This window comes from Cajanus cajan, chromosome 6 (assembly GCF_000230855.2).
Source record: "Cajanus cajan strain Asha chromosome 6, NIPB_CcT2T_4, whole genome shotgun sequence".
Classification (NCBI taxonomy): Eukaryota; Viridiplantae; Streptophyta; class Magnoliopsida; order Fabales; family Fabaceae; genus Cajanus; species Cajanus cajan.
The window spans coordinates 46744264-46764902 of record NC_138522.1 but is presented as its reverse complement, the minus strand read 5'-3'; the positions used below and the strand labels follow the sequence as shown (position 1 = coordinate 46764902).

At 26.8% G+C, this 20639-nt stretch overlaps 3 protein-coding genes and 1 long non-coding RNA gene across 5 annotated transcripts; 2 read left to right on the top strand and 2 right to left on the bottom strand.

The window, feature by feature from the left end:
• Positions 1-2047: 2047 nt before the first annotated feature.
• LOC109814445 (putative 2-oxoglutarate-dependent dioxygenase AOP1) lies at positions 2048-4146 on the bottom strand. The gene is made up of 3 exons (XM_020378876.3): positions 3700-4146; positions 3125-3452; positions 2048-2595 (listed from the first exon to the last, which is right to left on the bottom strand). Exons 1-3 carry the CDS (start codon positions 4071-4073, stop codon positions 2350-2352), a joined length of 948 nt encoding a protein of 315 aa, XP_020234465.1. The 5' UTR covers positions 4074-4146; the 3' UTR covers positions 2048-2349.
• Positions 4147-7580: 3434 nt separating this feature from the next.
• On the top strand, positions 7581-9621 carry LOC109814444 (putative 2-oxoglutarate-dependent dioxygenase AOP1). Of its 2 annotated transcripts, none has more exons than XM_029274578.2 (3): positions 7581-8060; positions 8357-8597; positions 9084-9621. In XM_029274578.2, the coding sequence occupies exons 1-3, from the start codon at positions 7696-7698 to the stop codon at positions 9324-9326; spliced, it is 849 nt and encodes a 282-aa protein (XP_029130411.1). In that variant the 5' UTR covers positions 7581-7695; the 3' UTR covers positions 9327-9621. The 2 variants fall into 2 exon arrangements, with proteins under 2 accessions (XP_029130411.1, XP_020234464.1); XM_020378875.3 differs by having other exon boundaries at positions 7583-8060; positions 8357-8681; positions 9084-9617.
• Positions 9622-11451: 1830 nt separating this feature from the next.
• On the bottom strand, positions 11452-13567 carry LOC109814441 (putative 2-oxoglutarate-dependent dioxygenase AOP1). Its single transcript, XM_020378870.3, has 3 exons — positions 13111-13567; positions 12520-12841; positions 11452-11959 (listed from the first exon to the last, which is right to left on the bottom strand). The coding sequence occupies exons 1-3, from the start codon at positions 13488-13490 to the stop codon at positions 11717-11719; spliced, it is 945 nt and encodes a 314-aa protein (XP_020234459.1). The 5' UTR covers positions 13491-13567; the 3' UTR covers positions 11452-11716.
• Positions 13568-14754: 1187 nt separating this feature from the next.
• LOC145959106 (uncharacterized) lies at positions 14755-15847 on the top strand. Its single transcript, XR_014434728.1, has 2 exons — positions 14755-15089; positions 15240-15847. It is a non-coding gene; the product is annotated as an uncharacterized LOC145959106 (long non-coding RNA).
• The last annotated feature ends 4792 nt before the right edge of the window (positions 15848-20639 follow it).

Genomic DNA, 20639 nt, shown 5'->3' with positions numbered 1-20639 from the left:
ACTACTCAAACAAGAGTACGCAATATTTTCCAAGCCTCAGCATGCTTTACAATTACAAAATCCCAACTTGATGAGATTGAAATACTCGAGTATTATTTTTTTATAAAGTCTCTTTATTAGGCTTTTCATAATAATGTATATGAATTGATTAACTCATAAAGGACGAGGGTATATTGATTATAGACAGGTTTAACTCAAACACTCAAGAAACTCAATGAGTTTGAGAGATCAACTAGGGTTCATCTAGAGACAGACTATTTGAGAAGTTTTCAGAAACTTTGTTGTGCTTATCACTTGTATGAAATATATATGTCAAACTTTTTCAATGATCTTTAACACTCTCTTCATCGTTTGAGCTTCTAAATATTGGCAAAGAGATACATTGAGACTTGAGAGGACATAACACCATTATAGCAGGCACCTCTTAGTGCATAGCACAAGAAGTCTTTAATTTGTCCTCTAGGCTAAAGAGAGCGAAAAACATTGTTACAACTATCATAGCGGGTTTAAGAAGTGTCTCTGTCACTTTTGGTTAGGTCACAAAGTTGCATTTTCATGCCTTCCAAAAATGTGTGATTTTTCATGCCTTCCATGAGAAGTTCTAACAAAAAATTTCATGTTCATTATAATACTAAGAGGTATATGATACGCAACAGTCTAAGATTCATTTTGTATAAATGCTTTTATAAAGATCAGACAATTTATTTTGATACAACAAAAACTATTTTACTTCGGTGTTGAATATGTTTGAACATATAGGTCAAAATGAGTTACTGAATGTATATTTTGATTATAGTTATAATGTTAAATTGAGTTAAAGTTAATTTTTTAAACTAACTTCTAAATAAAAGAAACATTCTTTTAACTTTTGATTCAATTGAAATTTACATGTAATTTATATATCAACGGAATGAAGTTTTTTTTTTTTTTTTAAACAAATAGGTACTACATTTGAAATCAATTAACTGAGATTACAAGTTTCAAACATGCAACTAAACATAGTCTAAATAATTCTTTATAAAATCTAATTAAACGTCGATTTAAATAGACTCATTGTATTAAACTATAATGTCTTCAATGTTTGTTATTTAACTTTTTAATGTGCATGTTATTTAACTTCATAAACTTAGTTTTTGGTTTCAACAATGATTACGAACCATTTCAAATTGTCATGCCTAGTGCAAGGCACAACCCATTAAAAAAATATTTTTATTATATACAATTTTAAAAATAAGAAATAAAACGAAAATAATGACATTTTTTTTAAGTAAAGCCAAATAACCTCAGTTTCCTTTATTTTCATATTTTTTTTAACATCTAACATTCTTTTTTCAAATCATAGAAACATAAAAAAAAATTGATAATAAAAAACTTTAGAAGGTGAAATTGAGTACTAGTTTTTTCTTCCTCATACTTGGTATGTGTATAGTAGGGATAAAAATATTACAATAAAAGCTAGATTTTTAAGCAAAATTTAGTTTTAAATTAATAACAAGTTTTTATAACATATATTTAGTTTTTCTCTAATTGAAGTAGAAAAACTCTATTTATTTTTATTTTTATCAATCTAACAAATTTTTTACTAATCTTTTATTTATATCTTAAAAATTGAATCATTAAAATTAGTATAACTATTAAACTAGAATCATAAAAGGTGATAAATGCACAAGAATTTAGGTTTAATTAATTTATTTTTTTAATAACTAATTTCTATTGATGAAATATATGATATATGATAATATTTTTCATATAAATTCAAATTTTAAGAATTCGTAATAAGTGATTAATCATTAAAAAATTTAGGTTAAATTATATCTTTAATTCTCTTATAATTTCTGATATATACATTGATCTCTCTATTTTTATTTTAATTATATAATTTAATTTATTTTTTCAATTTTTAAATTTATGCAATTAAAATCTCAAATTGACATATCATCATCAAATAAACGTAACCAATATTAGTCAATTGATGGAAGAAATTAAAATTGCATCATTTAAAATATTGGAAAACCAAAATTAAAGGACCAAAATCATAAATTGGAAATAATAAAAGAAATAAAATTTTAATTTAATTTAACCTCAAATATAATTTTTAACCAGAAACCATAATTACATATATTTTTCAATACATTCTGCTCGTACATATGCCGCAAACCCCTTAGACTCCGACATTGTTCACCCAACAAGAAGCTGAAGGGATTAATGCATCATTTACAACAGTGGTTCACAAATTATTAACAAAATAAAAAGTGCACTTATTCATAACCCTGGTAAGAAAGCACAGTTATTGAACTGATTCATAGACAAAAGCAATGGGCACAAACAGTTCCTTTATTACTGTAGGGTTCAGATTCCACAATATGTTTGGATTCGAGAATGAGGCTCTTTGATTTTATGTTTTTGATAGAAACGAAGGTATTCATAATGGTCGAAGAGTGGTTTATAACGCAAGGGATGTTGCTCATTAACTACCTCCTCCGGTATACTCATCATCTTACTACTAAAAGAAAACAGTCCCGTAGAGTATCTGTTTTTCTTTGCATTCATTGTAACTCTGTGTTCACATGGTTGTATCCTCCCATTGCTCCACACCTACCCCATCAAAATGCATCAACTTAATCATATTGAACACAAGCTTTTAGATTTTCTTAATTAAATATTCTATTTCAAAATAATTATTATTCAATACATACAACTTAAGAGAGTTAATGTGGAGAATTCGAAATTCTACTCCCACAATCTTTTTCTAATTTCTATAACAATTTCATAACTAGGAGACACATAAAAATTTATAAAAGAATATTATATAAAAAGATTAATGTAAAAATAATATAACTATTAAATACTCTCAATTTAAAAAATAAATTCATTCATTTAAAGGGACAAATTATACCCCTTCCTACACCACGTAATTTTCATATTTTTTTTGTTTTGTATATTTTTTAAAAGAAAAAGTTGATACGATATTATAATATAATTCTAATAATTTAAAGAAATAAACATTTTAAAATATATTAGTTCTTTTGATAAATATCGATAATCACTTCAATTTTATATGAACTGACTGAAGTTAATGATAATTAATTACTTTAAAATATACTTATTGTGATGGTATACTCACATTTAATGCATCACCAGCCATAACTACAAACAAGGAGGGTGAGGCATCAACCCCATGCCATTCCCCATCTTTGAGTTTGATTTCCAAGCCATTTAGATTATTCAACTGATGTACTACGGATATGATGGTCAAGTCCGAGTGAGAATGCATTCCCGCATGATCTTCATCCATATGAGGTGCTCTATATTTCATGCATCGAAGGAGATAATCGCTTGATTCTATCATTGAATTACATCGTTGCATGTCCACACCATAGCTCTCAAACACCATTCTCTTCGCCATATGGTCTAATTTTGCCAACTCCTTACTATACTCATTGATTCTTTCACTATATGGAAAATGGAACATCTATCATGAGCAACTCTTCACAATCATAATATAAACAAAATTTACAGAAAATTAATATGTAGTTAACAAAATAGTATTATATAATGTTACTATCCTTTTAATCATATATCACTTTTTAATGGGAGGAACATAGAATTAAACACACAAAGTGGATAGATTTGGGTCCATGATGATTTAAATTACACATGAAATCAGAAATCTGTATGGAAATTGAAAAGGGTTCGTACCAGAAACGATCATTCCCCTCTGGCCACATTACGTGTGTGAATTTTTGACAGCCTTGTAAGGTCAAGGGGTCATCAATTCCCAATGATTCATATAAGGGTACAATTGAGACTTGTCCCAAGTAGCCGAAGAAAGGTTTGTCACTAATCTTTTGAACTTTTGTTTCCAAGGGAAGACTGAATAACTCTTCAATTGCAAAGACAACAGAGTCACAAAGCTCTTTGCCAATATGATCATAGCGTGCCACGAAGCAGCCATTGTCCTCAAGTGCAGTCCTCACAACACTGCATACCGAGAGCCACGTGTCAGTGCCAGGCTTCATGTTTTCATCAGTGAAGTCAACAACGTGAAGTTGAGACTGTGTTTGGGATCCCATCTCCTGAGAATGTCACTTCTCTCACTGAAAAAAGTTTATTTGTGCGTGGAAAAGCTAGATGGTGTTGTGTGATCTTATAGTGTTTTTTGGGGCTAAAATTTTAACTTGTTTATTTATCTGTTCGTAATAAACTTTTTTTAATGACCCTAAAGACGAAACATTATTAAATTGAGTCTAATAAGATTTGAGTTACAACTTCTTATGTAAATTTTTATGCACTTTCTAGGCAGAGCTTAAAATTTGGTTAGGATTAATTGGTCAAACCAATTCAATCGAGATTCGGATAGTACATCGATTAGAGTTAATAATTTGATGAGTAATGATTCATACTCAGAAAACAATCTCTGAAATATCCTCCGAAATGTTAAAATATAAATATTTTTTAATTTAAATTAATATTTTATTTATTCGGAATGATTTTCAAAATCCTTTTCAAAGGATCTATCATTTTTCTAATTTGCTTGGTTGTACATCTGATTTGAAAGAAAAGAATTGGTTGGACTAATGATCTTTTTCTCCCAATTTTATTAGTTATTGTTAATATGTGCAATTAAATCAAAACATATCATAAACTTCATGTGGAGAATCGAACTAGGACTATAACTTTTTTGGTGTGCTTTAATGTTTACTACATCACATGAATTTTTTTTATAACAAAAATTATCTCACGTAATTTAATTAGTTATTCATCGATTTGATTCTAACATATTAATTTAATATCTTAATCAATTTGATGATTGATCCAATTTATGAATCATTATTTTTAAGTAATTAACTAACTATTATATATATGTTTTAAAAAAAATAGAGAGGTACGGCTGGTATGGATAATATATATATATATATATATATATATATATATATATATATATATATATATATATATATATATATATATATATATATATATAACTCTCGATTGATTGGTGTGGACCAGAATGTTTATGGCATATAAAATCGATTCACATCTAGGAATTGAAAATTTCTACTAACTTTACATTTATAATTATTGAACTTTTAATACTTAATACTAAATCTTTTAAACGAACAAGTATGGTCTCATTATGAGTATAATTTAAAATTTGAAAATAATAATTATTTTAAAAAAAACTCAAAAGTCAATAGATTTAAGCAATTATTTTTAAATTGAATCAAAATGCTCTTTAGTCTTTGAAAATGTTTTATTTGTTTCACATTAATTCTTAAACTTTAAAAACTTAACACTTTGAAATATTAAGTTGTTTGCTATTAGTTTTTAGTTTAAGTTTTTTAGAAATTAAAATTAGTTTTTTCCTTCTTCTGATTTTCCGTTTCAATATTTTTAAAAATTTAAATACATTTTTAATTCCTGTTTTTATTTATGTAATTTTAGCCTTTTAAGTATTAATTGTTCAAATTGAATCTCCTAGATATTATAATTATAATTACGTATTTTTTAATCTCCTAAATATGAATCACGTGACAAATAATGTGGTGTGATAAATGACATCAAGCTAATATGGTAGTTGACATATCAAAATCAGTAATAGTTTGTAGTATAAATTAGAAAACATTTTCGATGAAGCTGAGGTAGAGACTTCTTGTTGGGAATATTTAAGCAACAAATTCAAATGAGTAGTAATTTCTTAGAATCAACCAATAGTATTTTGCACAAAATAAAATGCTATTAAGAGAGGGGAAAAAAAAGTTAAGGGCTTGAGTGATTTAGGTGTCTAGTATTTTGTCTCTCTTACCTAGGGTAATTCTTGGTTAGGCAGACATATACAAGATTTTTTAACACAACTAATAAAATGACAATCATATTAAATTGCGTCCCCGAAATTAATTCAGCAATTAAAAAAATAATAATTTCAATTATTAGTGGGTATGTGCAAATATAATGTGGTAAGTTAATTTGTAGCTAAGTTAACCAATATTGGTTTGTGAATTATGATAGTAGACCCATCTGTTTATATTTTGCAAATGTAACATCATCTCGACAGTTGAGATTATTTTTTAAACGTAATTTGGTCTCAGCAATTAAGAGCACATTCTCTAGGACCACCATATAATTAATTTAACAGTCAATATGATCTCAGCAATTCATTATTTTTGGACTTAGGCTTTGATCCACAATAATTCATAATTAAAAATGTTTAAAAATCTTCCATGAATCATCTTTCGTATAAACCTCGTGATTTATTCTATTCAGAAGAAGAAATGCTTTGACGTTTTCAGAAAAGGAAATGCCTTGTCTTTTATCAGATCTTGATAAGATTGAAAATTTAAATAAAAAAAAAAGTTGTCAAATAACACATCTAAACTTGTAAGAACAAATTTCAAGTTGATCTTGTAGCATCTTGCATCTACAACTAATTTTAAGTTCTTAACATACCTTTCTGGCAACTTGTTAGTGTCATGTACGATTTGAGATTTATTATTATTATTTTTTCTAATGGAAGAACAACGACAAAAAAAAATTATTTTATAGTGCTATAGATCCTATATATTATAATACTTATTACTAAAATTAATTTTATCTAAAATATTGTTATATGTTAATAAATTTATTCTCATGATTGTTAAAAAAACATGAGTATGGACTGTAATAATACATGATATACATTATTAAATATTATTCAAAATCAATATTAAAATTATGTATGAATATATATTAAATAAATTTATATCTGTATTTTTTTTTTGCCTATATATCACTATATCTTGCATTTTTTTATATTAATGAATATAATTTGGACTTTTAATTAAATTTACATAAGTTCTATAATTAACTTTACCTAATTTAATTTTACATTAAAGATGCATTTAAACTCTACTGTCTCGAGATTCTTTGATTTAAGGTATATGAGAATTAGTTGATTAAGAAGATTTAAAAAAAAAAGTAAAATAAATGAAGAAAGAGAAAAGACATCGATGAAGATTAAAATATTCAAAAAAATGCTCTTATGAAGACTAAAATGTGTAGTTTGGAAATACCAAGACTAAAAGGTAAATGTGATACAAATTAAGGTATCAAAATGTAAAATTAACGAAAATATAAATGTTAAAATATTTAAATGAAGACATGTTCATACTGTGACATATCAGCGTCACATCATCCATTGTTACCAACGTTAATTTTTTTCTTTTAGTGATTGGGATTGAAATATAACTAAAAATGTTAAGAGTTACTTCAACAATAAGTGAGACCCAAATTAATTTAAAAAAGAAAAAAAATATATATGTTGATTTTTTTTTTCTGTTAATGAATAGGGCCTTTTTTTTTAACCTATATAACTTTTTATTGTATAAAAGTTAATAACAAATAAATTTTTTCGTTAGTGAATCTAAAGCTTAAAACTTTAGTAACTTTATCATTAGAGTAACTTCAAAAGGTGTTTGTATAGAAACTAAAACAAATGACTTTTAAGTGCAGAAATTAAAAAGTAAAATTTGGGTATCTGTAGAAGTCAAATTAGTATTTAAGCCCGGTTATTATATCACCCATGTAATTTTCATGTATATATAGTACAATTGTTTTAATTTTCTAATGTCGCACAGTAGCACCAACACTTCATTCGAGCGTCAATTAATCAAATAACAAACGAAGTTTGAAACTGTTCAGTTCATATAAGCCATCAACATGGGATCAGAAACCGAAGCTTCACTTCCAGTTATTGACTTTTCCATTGAGGATTTGGAGTCCAATGTTGCTGAGTGGGAATTAGTGAAATCCCAAGTTCACAAAGCACTTGTAGAGTATGGTTGCTTTGAGGCTGTGTTTGATAAAGTACCTTTGGACCTTCGAAAAGCCATATTTCTTGAAGTGGAAGAGATGTTCGATCTTCCTTTGCAAACCAAGCAACGCGTTGTGTCTAGTAGGCCATACCATGGTTATGTTGGACCTGTTCAAATCTATGAGAGCATGGGAATTGAAGACGCAGATGTTCATGACAAAGTCGAAAGTTTAATCAAGATCTTATGGCCACAAGGAAAACCAAGTTTTAGGTATGCATTAGAAATGAAACTTCACTGTGTTTTGAAATCCCAATATCATGGTGAAAAGTTGAACAACTATTTTGTTTTGCCTTTCAACATATTTTTGTAATTTGATTTTGGTGGAATTGAAATTAATCTAAACATCCACTTGGTTTCAAATTTACATCATAGATGTAAAAGTTAAAAATATATTTTAAGTCAATTTTTTCATTATAAATGTGCTTTTATTAAAATTTGAAAAAATAAATCAATTAATATATGGAATACAATTTTTACCCCCCATTTTCTTGTTAACTATTTGGCAGCAAAAATCTACAATTCTTCATAGAGCAAGTGTCAAGGTTGGATCAGATTATTAGGAAGATGATTTTGGAGAGTTTAGGTGTCGAAAAGTATTTGGAGGAGCACATGAACTCAACAAATTACCTTGCACGGCTTATAAAGTACGAAGGCCCTCAAACTAATGAAGCAAAATTTGGCCTAGTAGAGCACACAGATAAGAACATATTCACCACATTGTGTCAAAATCAAATTGACGGTTTAGAGGTACAGACAAAATGTGGAGAATGGATCAAATGCAAGCCCTCGACATCAAATAGTTTCGTTGTTCTTACTGGGGACACACTTTATGTAATTTCCAACATATACACTTCACTTTCCATAGAGAAATTAGAAAAAAAATTAAAAAAAAAAAGTTAATATCACATTTTGTCACTCATGTTTGATAATTTTGTGAATTTTGTTATTCAACTTTTAAAATTTCACATTTTATCATCTAATTTTAAGAATTCATTCATTTTATTAGCTGATTGATTTATAAGAATTCATAGATTAACAATCAAGTATCATATCAACTGTTAACATGTAAGATATATACAATTAACGAAACAAACATTCAAACAATAAAAGACATTATGTACGAAATTTTGAAAGTGGATTTACAAAATTCATGAAATTTGAAACATGAATGGTATAAAGACGACCTAAAAATATGTTATACTAAATTTTTTTGGTGATTTTAATATGTTGCAGGCATGGACAAATGGAAGGGTGCATACGCCAGTTCACCGAGTGATGATGAGCGGAAATGAAACAAGGTTCTCTATTGGACTGTTCACAGTTCCAAAACCAGGGTTGATAATTAAGGCCCCAGATGAGCTTGTGACAGAAGAGCACCCTTTGCTGTTTAAGCCCTTTGTTCAGAGTGAGTTCATGAAGTTTCTTCGCTCTTCTGAGGGTATCAAAAATGCTCTCAAGGTTTATTGTGGAGTCTGAGGTTTGATTCATGATTGCACTAGTGCTCCCTCTACACAGTCCCTTTTTAATGTTCACATAAGTATGTAACATATGTTTGCATGAAGTTTGCAGTGTGGTGTGTGTATGTATGAACCTCTCTTCTGAGTCTTCTCCAATTCCCATGCACAGAGATAATGTGGGTTTTGTATTATCCAAACTCCAGAAGAGAGTTTGTTTTACAGCTTCTGTAATAATAGAATGTAGTCACTATTTGCAAAAGTCAAGAACACATCACTCGTGTGGTTATATTTTATGATTTTCTAACTAATAAGTTTTGACATAATTATTAACATATGTTTGATTTCTTGACTATATATAACACATGGAGAAAAACTTTGTTAATTAAATTAAAGAAATAAAATTTACTTTAGTAATCTTGTAAAAAAAATTGATTTTTGAAATAGTAAAGTATATTGTGCAAACCAAAATAAAATTATAATTTTTTTAACTTTTCACAGGCAATCCTATTACACAGTCAGATACTAAATAGTTGATAACTATACTGATAATTAATAAATAAAATAAATTATTAAAAATTACATGAGAGTTCATAAATAATATTATAAAATTTTGTCACTTTTGCTTGTTAGTACGTGGATTTCGGAGGATTCTCAAACACTGAATTAAATAAATTCATCCCTAATTTATTTAATAAAATATGATCTCTAATTGGTTATTTTTTTATTGATATGCATTCAACCCGTTTATTTATAATATTATATTTTATTTATTAATTGAACAGACTCTTTTATAAACTAAAGGATATATATATATATATATATATATATATATATATATATATATATATATATATATAAATATATATATATAGTTGTACCCCCAACACCATAAAGTTCATAATTCGTTTCTTAAAAATCTATATTTTAATTAACCAATGAACTTTGAATGGAACTATAATTGACATCGACGTACCTAATACTAAATTAATTTCATGAATATTATCCCTAATAGAGCTTCCAATTTGAATGATTACGAACAAGTTCTTGAGCAAGAACCTAAAGCTAATAACTAATTAAAGCTGCGCAAAATAGAGAGAATATTGGAAAATATTTATGTATATAGTATCTTATTATCTCAATCATGCCTCTGCGCAACTCATTCCTCATCTCAATTTTAAAAACATAAAATATATTATTAAATTTTATTCAAAAATTAATATTAAAATTATATGTGGATGTATATTAAATAAATTTATATATTCATATATCATATCTATAGTAATATTTTTTGTATGTCACTAAAGTATCATTTATTATATTAAGTCCAAATTAATGATGAAATTCACAGATTTAGTTAAATTTTAATCCTTTAATCAAAAACTCTAATATGTAGAGTGAATAAAATTAAGACATGAAATTCAAGAAATTACATAATACTCAAAAGTTTGATGTTCCCAAATAATTGGTCAATCATAAGAACAATTATAATATCATTCCATGAGTTAGATATACACGAGACTTAGAGAATTGAATATTTTGAAGGTATCTAATTTAAAATGGTTAAAAAATAATTTTGTTATTGTTGCTACTAATTATAGGAGTAGCATGTGAAATACATATATTTAAAATAATTGAAAAAAATATCAAAAATGTTTAATTGAAATTAAAAGAGTAAGAGAATCACGATCTCAATCTCTTTTTTATCAATTGAAAATATAATAACGACATCAAAATTTAAACTTAAGATCTTATACATCCTATTTCAACTTTTATCATTAAATTCACTCTAATAGTTCAAATTTTAAAATTTTACTCTTTAAATTATATTCTAATTTATCATATAAAAATAGATTAGGTCATCTCATTTGTCATTGTTAATTTGATTTTTCACAATCCAATTATAATAATTTTTAGAATGTGACATGCATACATGGACAAAGTTGATAGAATAATTTTTCTTAAAATTAAGAAATCTTACCTGCCCACATCTTAAGGAGTAAGGATCACCTCATCGACTTTGACATCTTTGTCAAGATAGAGGTTCATTTTTTATGATTCATTGTAGTGATTATGCTTTGAAATTTATCGCAATAATTGAACAAGTTAGCTCATATATCAGATGGAAAGGATAAGAAATTTCAGTGTTCCATAAAGTATGTTAGACATTTTTGTTTTTACCGTTTAACCCTCTGTTTCCCTCGTTCCAATAAGTGACTGGTTGAAGAAAAATGTTAGGTTCACTTTTAACGGAAACATTACATAACGATCATAAACTCCTTTATTACATGGAAGCTGTGGAGTTTTTTATTGTATCCCGCAAACATAGCACAACATAATTAAAGTAGTCACGAACACATAAATTTAAGAGACCACACAGAGTGTATTCACATAATACATATTTTGTGCACCTCAAATACCACAATAGGCCTTGATCCTAGATGAAGATTTTACAGCTTCTTCTGTGAGGAAGAAACGAAGATATCCATAATGGTCAAATGGTTTATAACGAAGAGGATGTTCCTCATCTACTAAGTTTTCTTCTGGTTCCATCACCTTCCCAGCATATGAAAGCAACCCCAAGCTGTATCTCTCTACCTCTGAGTTCATGAATACTTGGTGTACACAACCTCGTATCCTATCATTACTCCATACCTACAAAATTACATGTCCAACGGATTCAATCATATTCATGTAGTATACCAATTTTTTTTGTTGTTGTTAATAATGTATATGTCTGATTAACGGGGTAATAATCAATTACTAGCCCACTAGTCAAACATTACACAACATAAATGAAAAAGAAAAAAAAAAAGTTTATGCATCACTGAGTTTTTAAAAAATAGTTTTTGGTTGTGATTTTGATTGCAGCATTTGCAAATTTTGAAACTGTATTAGCTACAGTTATCACCAACGACCACGAATATAGCTTGAACTGGAAGATTACATTAAATAATATAGATGACAGATGATGAACTTAGTTGAAAGTTCTGCGAAATATGAGGACACAGAGACTAATTATCTATTTCTGACTTTCTGTTAATTGTTAAATACTTCTCAAAGAGCATTACTATTTATTTGTTGGGAGAAGTCATTTCCTTGAGTGTATCTCAATACTTTGAAAGATTAGTCAACAAATACCTTAGTTTACCACAAAATAAAATAATATTACTAGTTTCTCACTCTGTAAAAAGTGACGGTGAAAAACAAATTACCATGAATGCATCACCAGCCAAGACAGCAAACATGGAGGGTGAGGCATCAACCTTGAACCACTCTCCATCCTTCAATTGAATTTCTAAGCCATTTAATCTTTGATTCAATATAGTTAGGAAGCCTGAATCTGTATGAGGACGCACTCCTAAGTTGGTCTCATCCACCTTTGGTGTTCTGTATTTGTAGCATCTGAGAATATAATCGGTTGATTCAAGCAAAGACTCACATTTCTGATTCTCCAATCCATAGCTCTCAAACACCATTTTCTTAACAACATAATCCAGTTCTGCCACTTTCTTTGCATAGGAATTCACACTTTCACTAAAAAGGTAAACACAACACATACATAAACATGAAAAGTGTGATAAACAGCTTAATTAAGCATTTTTTTAATAACCATAAAGTTTATTCATTAATAAAAACTAACTTATACATAAATTAAAAATAATATTTTGAAAAAATTAATAAAATAAAGCTTTTACAAATTAGTTTATGTATAAGTTAAATGAAAAAAATTTATCTTTTCATACTTTTCTTTTATTTTAGAAGTATTTTTGGAGAAATTAATCATGACACACTCTATTAATTACCTGAAACGGTCATTCCCTTGTGGCCACATGGTAGTTGTGTAGTTGTGACAATCTTTAGCATTCAATGGATTGTCTATGGCCATGGATTCATACAAAGGAATATCAGGGCGTTGCCCTGCATAGCTATAGATAGGTTTATCAGTGGTGTGTTGCATTTTTGTTTCCAATGGAAGATCAAAGAGTTGTTCCATTGCAGAGAAGACAGAGTCATAGAGCAATGGATCAACCTTATCATAGAGTGCTAGGAATCCACCATGATCCTCTAATGCACCCCTCACAACATCACAAGTGGAAACCCATGTGTCAGTGCCAGGTTTAAGGTTTTCATCACTGAAATCAATGACAGGTAGAGAAAGATGAGACTCTCTTTCTGATCCCATGATTGATTCTTCACAACTTTTGGAACACTTGTGTGTTATTTATATTTGATTTGAATCCTATCTTAAATTAAAACCTGAACGATTTGGCTGGTATTGGTGACAATGGACAAGGCTTATTATTGAATTATAACTACAATTCCTTTTTCTATTTGCCGTACAACCAATATATAAAATTTTCATACTGTTTTCCAATGTCACGGTTAAACATATATCTTCACAAAAGAAATTCGAATATTCTTGTTAATTTTATGGCAGTCATGACAATATTTTTCTTTTTTAACAAAGAGAAATTCGTAGCATTTCATTCATAATAAATAAGTCAATACAAGTGAAAATCAAATCGAAAACATGAAGACTAGCATGAGAAAATACTTAAGAATAAGAAAATTAATAAATTAATATATGAAATAATTCTTTTATGTACATACATGAAGGATCATAATATATATAGAGATAGACCCGCACATAATGAATGTTCGTATGCACGTATTCTGCTGGTAAATTAATAATAAATACAAATAATAATAAATTTTTTGACAAATTATGGGTAAGAACAAATATTTTGTTCTGGGCGTTTTTCGAAATACAAGTTTATTCATAGATGATTTTCTGTCTGGTTTGGTATGGTTGGATGCTGCTATGGATTGTGGTTTTGTTTGAGAAATGACAACAGACAATAGTTAAATACTTCAACTTGTAAACATCTTATCAACTTGTAAACATCTTATCAGGCTTAATTACTACTTAAATATAAGGCTTACATGTTTTTAATTAGTCACTTATGAGATAAATTTATTTTTATTTTTTAAATTTAAAATAAATATATTTAGTCTCTATAATTTAAAAAAAAAACCATTTTTTTAATCTAAATGTAGTTAATGAATCTATTAACCAAAATCTACATACTACAAAATTTGTCACACAAAACTCACTTTAGAGTACATTTATGAGTGAAAACATCAATTTAATTAATTCAATTTGTCTTTGTCGTGGTCTTAAAAGACTAAAATAATTTATTTTCAAATTAAAGAGATTAAGAATATTATTTTTAAAAGTATAAAAAAAATTATCTTAAATTTAAAAAAAAAATTAAACTTTGTAATAATGAATCTGTTTGTTTTTTTTTCTTAAAAATAATATTTTTGATAAAATAAGAAATTTTTGTTTTTTTATTGTGTTTATTTAAATTGATTATTTTAAAAATAAGCAATTTTAATTATTTTAAGAAGAAAATCTTAAAAAACATTTTTTATAAAAAAAATTTAAAGAAGCTGTCTGATATGTTGTGGTGGATTATAGTGTTGTTTTGGTTTTGGTGAACCAATGGACTGTATACAAAGTAATCCCTATGTTTTATATTTGGGAGATGATAAACACACCTCCACTCTCATATAAACACACCCTTTTTAAAAAAAATATATAAAAAATGTCTAAATTACCCTTAAAAAAATAAAATTTCTAAATTTGCACCCCGCACTCCCTTACTCGCACCCCACACCCCCTTCCCCACGATATTACTTCTCACCTAACCTTCTCTTCCTCCGCCCGCCATGACCTTCCACAAGATCACCGTCGCCAACCCCATCGTCGAGATGGACGGTCCGTTTCTTCCCTCTCCGATCTGATCTCTTCTCCTTCCATTTCTTCACTTTCTTATTACTTTTTTTCTTTCACATTTCATCTCTTATCATTTCTCTAATTTTTATCTTTCTGTTTGTTGTGTCTTGTCTCTTGATTTCCTCCAATCAGATATTTTTCTCATCATATTATTATTTGGTGGACCACTCTCTTTCCTTCATTATTCCAAACGTTACGCCGTAATAGATTTTTTTTTCTTCCACTCATTTATTTCTATTTTCATTCGTGTGCGTTTGTTGAGGTCTCAGTCTCGGGACTTCGAATTATTTTTAGTTGTTATTATTGCATGCATTTGATCTGTTTTCTTCTTGTGAAAAATAGTGCGTGGTGGAGTTTTGTTCATTTTTTTTCTTTTTGAAAACGTTGACATGAATTTTTGATGAAAGAAACAAAATCAAATTATGGAAAATAAAGAGTAGGCTTTATATTGTGCTGTTCCCAGGAAACGCATTATCATCGGATTTACCGAAGTAGTGAACATTGATGGGAAATGATTTTTGGAAAAGTAGATGCGATGACAGCTGTAGCTTGTTTGTATTGGAGTAATGATATTCATCCACTCAAAATTGGGAGTGGAAATAACAGACAGAGAGAAAGGAGAGAGGGTAGAGAGAGAAAGTAATAGAACCTGTGATTGATGTGATAGAAAAAGAAGAGATATTGGAAAAAAGGGGTAGAAGTGAGATCGAAGAGAGAAGAAAGTAGGGGTATGATGAGGATCTATTTTCCTTAACGAGGCTGCGGGGTGCGGGAAGGAGGTGCGGGGTGCGGGGATGGGAAAGGGGAAGGAAAAGGGGGTGTAAATTTAGAAATTTTATTTTTTTTTAAGAGTAATTTAGATATTTTATATATTTTTTTTTAAAAAGGAGGTGTGTTTATATGAGAGTGGAGGTGTGTTTATCATCTGCCTTTATATTTTTATTTCCGGAGCAGTAGAAATTTCAGCCCTGTTTCCTGTTTACCCAGAATTGGGTTTAAAACCGTACTTTCAAGCCCATGGGCCCAAGAGTATACCTCGGCCTATATAATGATTTTTTTAAAGGCCCAACTCATTGGTTTCCTCTCACACCCCGCCACCAAATTGGCTCGGCCTACATGCTAAATATTTATTTATAATAATAAATTATATATATAAACAAAATATTATATTTAAATATATAAATTAATTTATAAATTGAATAAGATAAGAAATTAAAAAATTCTTATAAACCATCACATTAAAAAAAATCTAAAAATATTCTTATATAAGATAAATATTCATGTTTAATATAAAATAATTGATATATAAATTATATTTAAAATTAATATAAATAAATATTTTTAAAAATATAAATAATATTTTATATTTATAATAAATAATTTTTATTATAAAAAAAATTATTTTTATTTATTGATAATTTAATTATAAATATTTTATTTCTCCGATTGTTTTACATTCATATATATATATAGAGATAGATATAGATATATAAACTAATATATATATCTAAGTGATGTAAATATATTAATATAATTGTAGTTATTTTTTTCTTACTAATTATTTAAATTTTTTAAGAATAAAGACTATTACGGATTATTATATATTATATTTATATTGAAATTGCATGTAATTAATAAAATTAATGTTGTAAAAAATAATATTTTATCATGTTGTTAAAATTTAAATTTTCTATAATTAATTTTTTTTCTTGAATTTATGCTATAATTTTTTATACTTGAAATGTTTTTTACGTGAGTTTTGTGAAAGAAAATTTAGCATAATTTTTTATTTTTATATTATATAAATATATATATATATATATATATACATATATATATATATATGTTAATTTGTTTACAATTTTTTATGCGTGAAATATTCTTTACGAAAATTTTGTGAATTGAAATTTTAGCATAATTTTATTATTTATACTCATTTTAAAATATTTACAATTAATAATTAATATTTTATTATGTCATTACAATTTTAATTTGCTGTAATTAATATTTTTTTGTGCAAAAAATCTTGAAAGGAAATAATATTAAGAAGAGGAATTATTGCATGTAAATGATATAGAAAAAAAATTTATTATATAAAGAATTTATGAAATTGTTCGCTTTATTACTAGTTAGATAAAATAAAGTAGATTGGTTGATGTTTTAACAATAAAAATAAATTGTATTAATTGATGTTTTGAATTTTTAATATTTTTTTTCATTTATGTCCCCCAAAAAAATGTTATTATTTTTTTGGTACTTAATAATACATTTATAAAAAAAATTAACAAAAGAGAACATGGCTATTTTAGTGAAAATGTTCCACTAATTATGTTATTTACTGGTTTCTTTACTTATGAGAAAAAAATCTTAAACATTAATCAATTCGAAATTGAGGGGTAGCAAACATTGGATAGGGCTCTATGCGTTGAATTTTCAACTGCATGAATCCCAACCATTAAAATTTTTATAAATTAAATTATAATGTTAGAAGAAAATTTGAATATACAAATTATGTATGATAACTTTGAAAGAAAAATTATAATTTATTAAGTATAGCTCTTTTATATATTAACTTTGGTCTTATATATAAGGAATTATTTAAATTAGGTTAAATTAACACAGATAAATAAACTAAATAATTAATTAAACTTATTATTTTCTATCTAATTGATTGATGCGTGTTTTAAGAAAGTAATTAATGCAGCAGATAGTTTAAATTAAAGTCTTATAAAAAATCAAGAACTATTCATACAAATATTCACAAACTTTTAACATCAAGTTTTATAAAATTTAAAATTAACTTATTTATATAATCAAATCTAAGTTTGACTAACCCCAAGCGTGTGGTTCAGCGGTAGGGGTTAATCTACGCTTAAGCAGGGCCAGCTGTCGGCGGTAGATACTCCAACGAACCTGGAAAAAAAAATCTAAGTTTGACTTTTATTTATTAAAACTATAAATTTAATCACGTTTTTAGCAAGTTGAGTTCCCAAATAACTCAAGTTAATTATGTTCTTAATTAAGATTAAAAAAATCAATCCAATACATCATCACATCAATATTTTCAAATCTGACGAGATTACTGTCATGATCACAAATACGTATTAAATTTTAGATTAATAAAAAATTTATAGGCATTTGATATAGTTAATATTTAAAATTTACATATACTTTTTTTTAAGTATTAGTCAACCTTAAGGGTAATATATATCCATAAGTTCGAATCTTAATAATGTGTTTAGATAAAATATTTTAGAATTTTAAAGATTTTAATTTTTGAAAAATTTAAATTATTTTAATTTTAATTTTTATTAGTATTTAAATATTTTATTTGAATAAATCAATTTAAATTTTTAATTTTTAAATTATTTGTTTGAATGTGATAATTTGATTTCTACTATGAGTAAAATTGATTTTATATATATATTGAGATTTTAAAATTAAAATTTATAAAAATAAATAGTTTTAATGGAGAAAATACAAAATAAAAAGAGAGGGATTAAAAGAAAAGTGAAATAGGAGGGAGAGAGAGGAGAAAGAAAAGAAATAAAAATTAGAGAGAGAAGAAAGAAAAGAAATTGGGAGAGAGAGAAAAGAGAAAATAAAACATGAGAGATGGAAAAAAAAATAGGTAAAAAGAAACATAAAATAAGAAAGATAAGATATGAGAGAGATAAAAAGATATATAGACAAATAAGAAAGAAAAAATATAAAAAAATAAATTCTTACTTTTTAAAAAGAATTTGAAATCCGCTATTTTAAAAAACTTTACAAATACTTAAAATTCAAATTTTTTGAAAAAAATTTATCTAAATAAGGTATTTTACTTCAAAATATTTAAAAATTTTCCAAAAAAAAAAAAAAAGAATTGTTCTATTTAAATTAATTTCTCATCCAAACACATCTAATAAAACTTATTTTTTTATTCATAAAAATTACAGTAACGACAACATAATTAGAACTGAAGACTCTAAACGTATTACTCCAATATCTCTATTACTATGCTGCCCTTCGGATATAATGAATATATAACTAAACAAAAAATCAATTAATTTAAAAATTTTATAAACTTAATATAGTGTTCCAATAATATATACTAGAGTCTTTGAGTGTATTTTGCAAATACATTGACATTTAACTAGAAGCCATTTAAAAGATCTATGAAAAGATTCCCATCATTTTCACATAAACATCATTGTTAACTATTATTAATATGTATAATAAAAAAAACTCAGTTATGTACCAATATTACATATGATCTTATTGGTTATTTCTCTTGTTTTCTATTTTAAGGATGTAAAGAAACAAACATATTAGAACATAGAAAGAGAAGCGTTTGTGTTAAAAAAGAATATAGGAATGATTAACTTGTGGTTTGAATCCTACCAATTGTCTACCTCTAAGCCACAATTTCGGGCATCCAAAAACCGTTGACATCAAAACAAAACCGGTTCTTGGCGGAATGAAAATAAAATAAAATAAAATAAAATAGGGTATATTCTATTCTGCAATCGAAATTTAAAATAGGGGCTGCTACTAAGGGACGGTTACACTTGTCTCAAATTGACCACAAATTTCGATTCTATCATTTTTTTTTAAATTTGTCTATTATATTTGAATAAATTTCATAATCAATTGTTCTGATACCAATAAATTGGTAGTTTGAATAATAATAGATTCGATCGTCCAAAATAAGACTTCATATTCAAATCTTATTTTCTCTATATAATAGTGTTTAGTTTCATACAATGGAAGTCTTGGTGTTATGTGGAGGGTTTCATTGTTGACATTAAAATCGACTTGTTTCTTGTTTCGGCTCAACAATTTTCTCATGTTATACTACACATAATCATTTATGTCAAAATTTGATGGTGGTGGTGATTGAAAATTTATCTAGCTGTTGAAGTTGGGTGCAAAGAACTACTGGGATACGATGCAATGCCAAACACAACACATGATACGTGCGCATGTCATGTTGGCTTGTGCACATGTCCATTGTGATTATAATTCTTATGTGAATCCATTGTATAAGCTCACAAAATTAATGAGTGTGTATAATGAATCATTCTATGTAAGGAGGAGTCAAACATATTAGCTAAAATATCATGGTAAATTGATCATCGTGACGAACATATGGAAAGATAAAAATCAAGTCATTTACAATTCATCCACATTCTTATAAAAAGGCATCAGAAAAAATAAAAGGTCAAACATAGAAATATGATCAAATTATAGGTTGCAAAGTCACATAAAATAAATATATATATTCTAACATGGTCAAAGTTCAAGACAACATAAGTAATTTTCTTTTAACTTCTTCTTTGAACATTTTTACATTAAACTTATTTTATTTATTAATGTTTGAAATTTAAAATTATTTAACATTAGTTAGCCCATAAGTTAATTTATATCATTGCACTAATTAACCATAAAATTAATCTATTTGTACATTTTATGTTTATTAATTTGTAGTTTTAATTAAATTAGTAATCTATCACTAATTAAGTCATTAAAAGTATAATTAACTAGTAG

Excerpts from the sequence above, each read along its gene's own strand:
- LOC109814444 (XM_020378875.3), top strand. The coding sequence starts at position 7,696 with ATGGGATCAGAAACCGAAGCTTCACTTCCAGTTATTGACTTTTCCATT. Across the intron at positions 8,061-8,356 it reads CAAGGAAAACCAAGTTTTAG|CAAAAATCTACAATTCTTCA; the intron begins GTATGCATTAGA and ends ACTATTTGGCAG. Across the intron at positions 8,682-9,083 it reads TTACTGGGGACACACTTTAT|GCATGGACAAATGGAAGGGT; the intron begins GTAATTTCCAAC and ends AATATGTTGCAG.
- LOC109814441 (XM_020378870.3), bottom strand. The coding sequence starts at position 13,490 with ATGGGATCAGAAAGAGAGTCTCATCTTTCTCTACCTGTCATTGATTTC. Across the intron at positions 12,842-13,110 it reads CAAGGGAATGACCGTTTCAG|TGAAAGTGTGAATTCCTATG; the intron begins GTAATTAATAGA and ends TTACCTTTTTAG. Across the intron at positions 11,960-12,519 it reads TGGCTGGTGATGCATTCATG|GTATGGAGTAATGATAGGAT; the intron begins GTAATTTGTTTT and ends GTAATTTTGTAG.
- LOC109814445 (XM_020378876.3), bottom strand. The coding sequence starts at position 4,073 with ATGGGATCCCAAACACAGTCTCAACTTCACGTTGTTGACTTCACTGAT. Across the intron at positions 3,453-3,699 it reads GAGGGGAATGATCGTTTCTG|TGAAAGAATCAATGAGTATA; the intron begins GTACGAACCCTT and ends TTTTCCATATAG. Across the intron at positions 2,596-3,124 it reads TGGCTGGTGATGCATTAAAT|GTGTGGAGCAATGGGAGGAT; the intron begins GTGAGTATACCA and ends TTGATGGGGTAG.